Genomic DNA, 5,129 nt, shown 5'->3' with positions numbered 1-5,129 from the left:
TTCCCTGATTAGGAGAAAAATGGTGGAAGAGGGCAGGGTTAAGAATTAAGATTTCAAGAGCGTGACAGTTAGACGACCAACCAGAGTTCCTAAGGTTCGGTGCCTGTAACTGTCGCCGCCGCTTAAGCCTGCCAAAGCAGTGGTACGGCTGCTGCCCTCATATTTGCTACCTCTAGAAACATTCTTGCCAGTAGTGGCGGCAGCGGGACTCAATTACCCCCTTTTCTCACTCTCTCCAGAAGCTCCAGATGGCGTCTTCTGTGGGCAACGTGGCCGACAGCACAGAACCAACGAAACGTATGCTTTCCTTCCAAGGGTTAGCTGAGTTGGCACATCGAGAATATCAGGCAGGAGATTTTGAGGCAGCTGAGAAACACTGCATGCAGCTGTGGAGACAAGAGCCAGACAATACTGGAGTACTTTTATTACTTTCATCTCTACACTTCCAGTGTCGAAGGCTGGACAGATCTGCCCACTTTAGTACTCTGGCAATTAAACAGAACCCTCTTCTGGCAGAAGCCTATTCGAATTTGGGGAATGTGTACAAGGAAAGAGGGCAGTTGCAGGAAGCAATTGAGCATTACCGGCATGCATTGCATCTCAAACCAGATTTCATCGATGGTTATATTAACCTGGCAGCCGCTTTGGTAGCAGCAGGCGACATGGAAGGGGCAGTACAAGCTTACGTCTCTGCTCTTCAGTGCAATCCTGATTTGTACTGTGTTCGCAGTGACCTGGGGAACCTGCTCAAAGCCCTGGGTCGCTTGGAAGGAGCCAAGGCATGTTATTTGAAAGCAATGGAGACGCAACCGAACTTTGCAGTAGCTTGGAGTAATCTTGGCTGTGTTTTCAATGCACAAGGGGAGATTTGGCTTGCAATTCATCACTTTGAAAAGGCTGTCACCCTTGACCCCAATTTTCTGGATGCTTGTATCAATTTAGGAAATGTCTTGCAAGAGGCACGGATTTTTGACAGAGCTGTGGCAGCTTACCTTTGTGCCCTAAGCTTGAGCCCAAATCATGCTGTGGTACATGCCAACCTGGCTTGTGTATACTATGAGCAAAGCCTGATAGATCTGGCAATAGACACCTACAGGCGAGCTATTGAATTGCAACCACATTTCCCTGATGCTTACTGCAACCTAGCCAACGCTCTGGAAGAGAAGGGCAGTGTTGCCGAAGCAGAAGATTGTTATAATACAGCTCTGCGGCTGTGTCCCACCCATGCAGACTCTCTGAATAACCTAGCCAATATCAAAGGAGACCAGGGGAACATTGAAGAGGCAGTTCGCTTGTATTGTAAAGCATTAGAAGTCTTCCCAGAGTTTGCTGTTGCCCATTCAAATTTAGCAAGTGTATTGCAGCAGCAGGGAAAACTGCAGGAAGCTCTGATGCATTATAAGGAGGCTGTTCGAATCAGTCCTACCTTTGCTGATGCCTACTGTAACATGGGAAACACTCTAAAGGAGATGCAGGATGTTCAGGGAGCCTTGCAGTGTTATACTCGTGCCATTCAGATTAACCCTGCACTTGCGGATGCCCACAGCAATCTGGCTTCCATTCACAAGCATTCAGGGAATATTCCAGAAGCAATTGCTTCTTATCGCACTGCTCTGAAGCTTGAACCTGATTTTCCTGACGCTTATTGTGATTTGGCTCATTGCCTGCAGATTGTCTGTGATTGGACAGACTATGATGAGCGAATGAAGAAGTTGGTCAGCATTGTGGCTGACCAGCTGGAGAAGAATAGGTTGCCTTCTGTGCAGCCTCATCATAGTATGCTCTATCCTCTTTCTCATGGCTTCAGGAAGGCTATTGCTGAGAGCCATGGGAACCTCTGCTTGGATGAGATCGGTGTCCTTCATAAACCACCGTACGAACATCCAAAAGACTTGAAGCTCAGTGATGGTCGACTGCGTGTAGGATACGTGAGTTCTGACTTTGGGAATCATCCTACTTCTCATCTTATGCAGTCTATTCCAGGCATGCACAATCCTGATAAATTTGAGGTATTCTGTTATGCCCTGAGCCCAGATGATGGCACAAACTTCCGAGCGAAGGTGATGGCAGAAGCCCATCATTTCATTGATCTTTCTCAGATTCCATGCAATGGGAAAGCAGCTGATCGCATCCATCAAGATGGTATACACATCCTTGTAAATATGAATGGTTATACCAGGGGTGCTCGAAATGAACTCTTTGCTCTCAGGCCAGCTCCTATTCAGGCAATGTGGCTGGGCTACCCTGGGACCAGTGGCGTGCTTTTCATGGATTATATCATCACAGATCAGGAAACTTCACCTGCTGAAGTTGCTGAGCAGTATTCTGAGAAACTGGCTTATATGCCCCATACTTTCTTTATTGGTGATCATGCTAATATGTTTCCTCACCTGAAGAAGAAAGCAGTCATCGATTTTAAGTCCAATGGGCACATTTATGACAATCGGATTGTGCTGAATGGCATCGACCTCAAAGCATTTCTTGATAGTCTCCCAGATGTGCAGATTGTCAAGATGAAATGTCCTGATGGAGGAGACAATGCAGACAGCAGTAATACAGCTCTTAATATGCCTGTCATTCCTATGAATACTATTGCAGAGGCAGTTATTGAAATGATTAACAGAGGACAAATTCAGATAACAATTAATGGATTCAGTCTTAGCAATGGACTGGCAACTACCCAGATCAACATTAAGGCTGCCACTGGAGAGGAGGTTCCCCGTACCATTATTGTAACCACACGTTCTCAGTACGGGTTACCGGAAGATGCCATTGTGTACTGTAACTTTAATCAGTTGTATAAAATTGACCCATCTACTTTGCACATGTGGGCAAATATTCTGAAGCGTGTTCCCAATAGTGTACTGTGGCTGTTGCGTTTTCCAGCAGTAGGAGAACCTAATATTCAACAGTATGCACAAAACATGGGCCTTCCCCAGAACCGTATCATTTTTTCACCTGTTGCTCCTAAAGAGGAACATGTTCGGAGAGGCCAGCTGGCTGATGTCTGCTTGGACACTCCACTCTGTAATGGACACACCACAGGGATGGATGTCCTTTGGTCAGGGACACCCATGGTGACTATGCCAGGAGAGACTCTTGCTTCCCGAGTTGCAGCTTCCCAGCTCACTTGTTTAGGCTGTCTTGAGCTTATTGCTCAAAATAGACAAGAATATGAAGACATAGCTGTGAAACTGGGAACTGATCTAGAATACCTGAAGAAACTTCGTGGCAAAGTCTGGAAGCAGAGAACATCTAGCCCTCTGTTCAACACCAAACAATACACAGTGGACCTAGAGCGGCTCTATCTACAGATGTGGGAGCATTACGCAGCTGGCAACAAACCTGATCACATGATTAAGCCTGTTGAAGTCACTGAGTCGGCCTAAATAAGGACTGTGTGCACAGGAGAATTACCCTGTACCTGAGCCTCAACCTTCTGGGGGAAAGGGAACTACTTTTTCCTTATCTGTACAATACCATGCTGCAGATGGGTGACAGACAATGATAAGAAATAGCACAGCCAGACTTGCTTCCTGCATGATCATGATCATGATAGGGAGAGACACAAGAGATGGGAAACTGCTGTTCCACAAGGAGTCTCCATAGAATTTTGCAGCAGCCAGGTGTCTGGAAGGTCTGGAAGGTAAGTCTGGAAGGTCTGATCTCCCTTGGTCTTCCATGGGATGGATGGTTAGTGTGGAAGGGAGATAGAGATTGCCCAGCCGTTCTGTGATTATCATGGATTGATTGAGTCTTCTGGATTAATATTTTTCTTTATATTTGGAGTATTGGAGCTTTTAAAAATGTTTGGTTTCAGGTATTTTTATTCATGTGAAGTGTATATGATTCTCTTGAGATAAGGTTTTAAGCTAAAATATTCCTTGTTTTAGTTTCTGAACTCTACAGATAAATGGGGACTTTGCTGGTGTAGTCTTTTTATAGGTTTTATAAACCACTTGAGCCTGTATCAGTCATTTTAGTTTCTGACATAATGTTTGGAACTATCAGTGCCTTGTTGGTTTATAGATGATGGCTTAAATTCTTTTCCTGGTCCGTTTCCTTCTTCCCCTCCTCCCACTTTAAAAATTCTCCTGTACCTTGGCTAACAAAAAACCAAGTCTCATTCAAAACCTCCCAGAGCGTTTCTCTTAAACGCATCATCTGGTGCCAAATGAAGATCCTTAGGAGTGATTATTAATTCTGAAGGGCACAGTTGTGGTACTGTCACTGATGATAACGACAATGGATTTTTGGCCCAGAGTTTTGACCTATTTCACCAGTGTTTTACCGTTGACTGCCCCTCTGTGCTGCTTCCAAAAGTGATAGTGTGTGTTAAGATTTTTACTTTCATTTCTAAAGTTTGTTTTTTTTTTTAGTGAGTCCTGTTCTTCCTTTTTCTTTCAGCAGAAATGAAATCCCAGGTAAGTATAAGTATTCAAATATTTGATCAGTAAGTCACAGTTATCTCCAGTACATTAAATAACTTTCATCAAAAAACATGTTATAGGTCAAAAGCTCTGAAGGACCAGCTATGTATATGATAATTATGTTTCAGACCTTCTAGGGTATTATATATAATAACTTGTCTTCTGGACGTGGTCTTGAAGTCTTTATGGATCCAGCCTCAGTAGTAGTGAACTGCACTGCTACTTGGTTTGGAGTACAAATTAGACTTTAGCCCTCCTGGAGGTTGAGTTTTTGGTATTGAAAACCATAGGAGTGAAATTATTGTATTTCAACAAAGGATCGAGGGCTTGAGGCTTAAACAAGGCAACATATGTGTGGGAAGCAGTCAGCCTTGAGAGCAGGTAAGGACATGCCAGGCATGAGGCCGCTGCTCGAAGGGACTGTCCCTACTTGTTCCCCTCCTTATTCCATTCCATGGGAGATAAATCACCAGGGCCCAGAGATCAGAAAGAATGTAAAATGAGACAAGCAAAGCTGTCTCCCCCCTGCACATGCAGGTTATTTTTGATGCTTCTGGGTTTATGGGTTTCCTCCCAGGGAAGTTAACCTTGAGCCGAGACAGTCTGTAGATAATGTAAACCACCATCTGGCAGCCTTCCGATTTCTAGTCTATATAATCTGCAACTGTAGCATAATAAAATTTGCCTTGCAACCATCAG

The 5,129-nt window shown here is 44.4% G+C and overlaps 1 protein-coding gene across 1 annotated transcript; it reads left to right on the top strand.

Moving 5' to 3' along the window:
- Positions 1 to 248: 248 nt before the first annotated feature.
- LOC309820405 (UDP-N-acetylglucosamine--peptide N-acetylglucosaminyltransferase 110 kDa subunit-like) lies at positions 249 to 3,389 on the top strand (the record flags this gene model as incomplete). Its single annotated transcript, XM_082651136.1, has 1 exon — positions 249 to 3,389. One exon carries the CDS (start codon positions 249 to 251, stop codon positions 3,387 to 3,389), a length of 3,141 nt encoding a protein of 1,046 aa, XP_082507262.1.
- Positions 3,390 to 5,129: the final 1,740 nt, after the last annotated feature.

Source organism: Grampus griseus (genome assembly GCF_964374135.1).
Source record: "Grampus griseus genome assembly, chromosome: 3".
Taxonomy (NCBI): Eukaryota; Metazoa; Chordata; class Mammalia; order Artiodactyla; family Delphinidae; genus Grampus; species Grampus griseus.
This window is presented reverse-complemented; position numbering and strand designations above follow the sequence as displayed.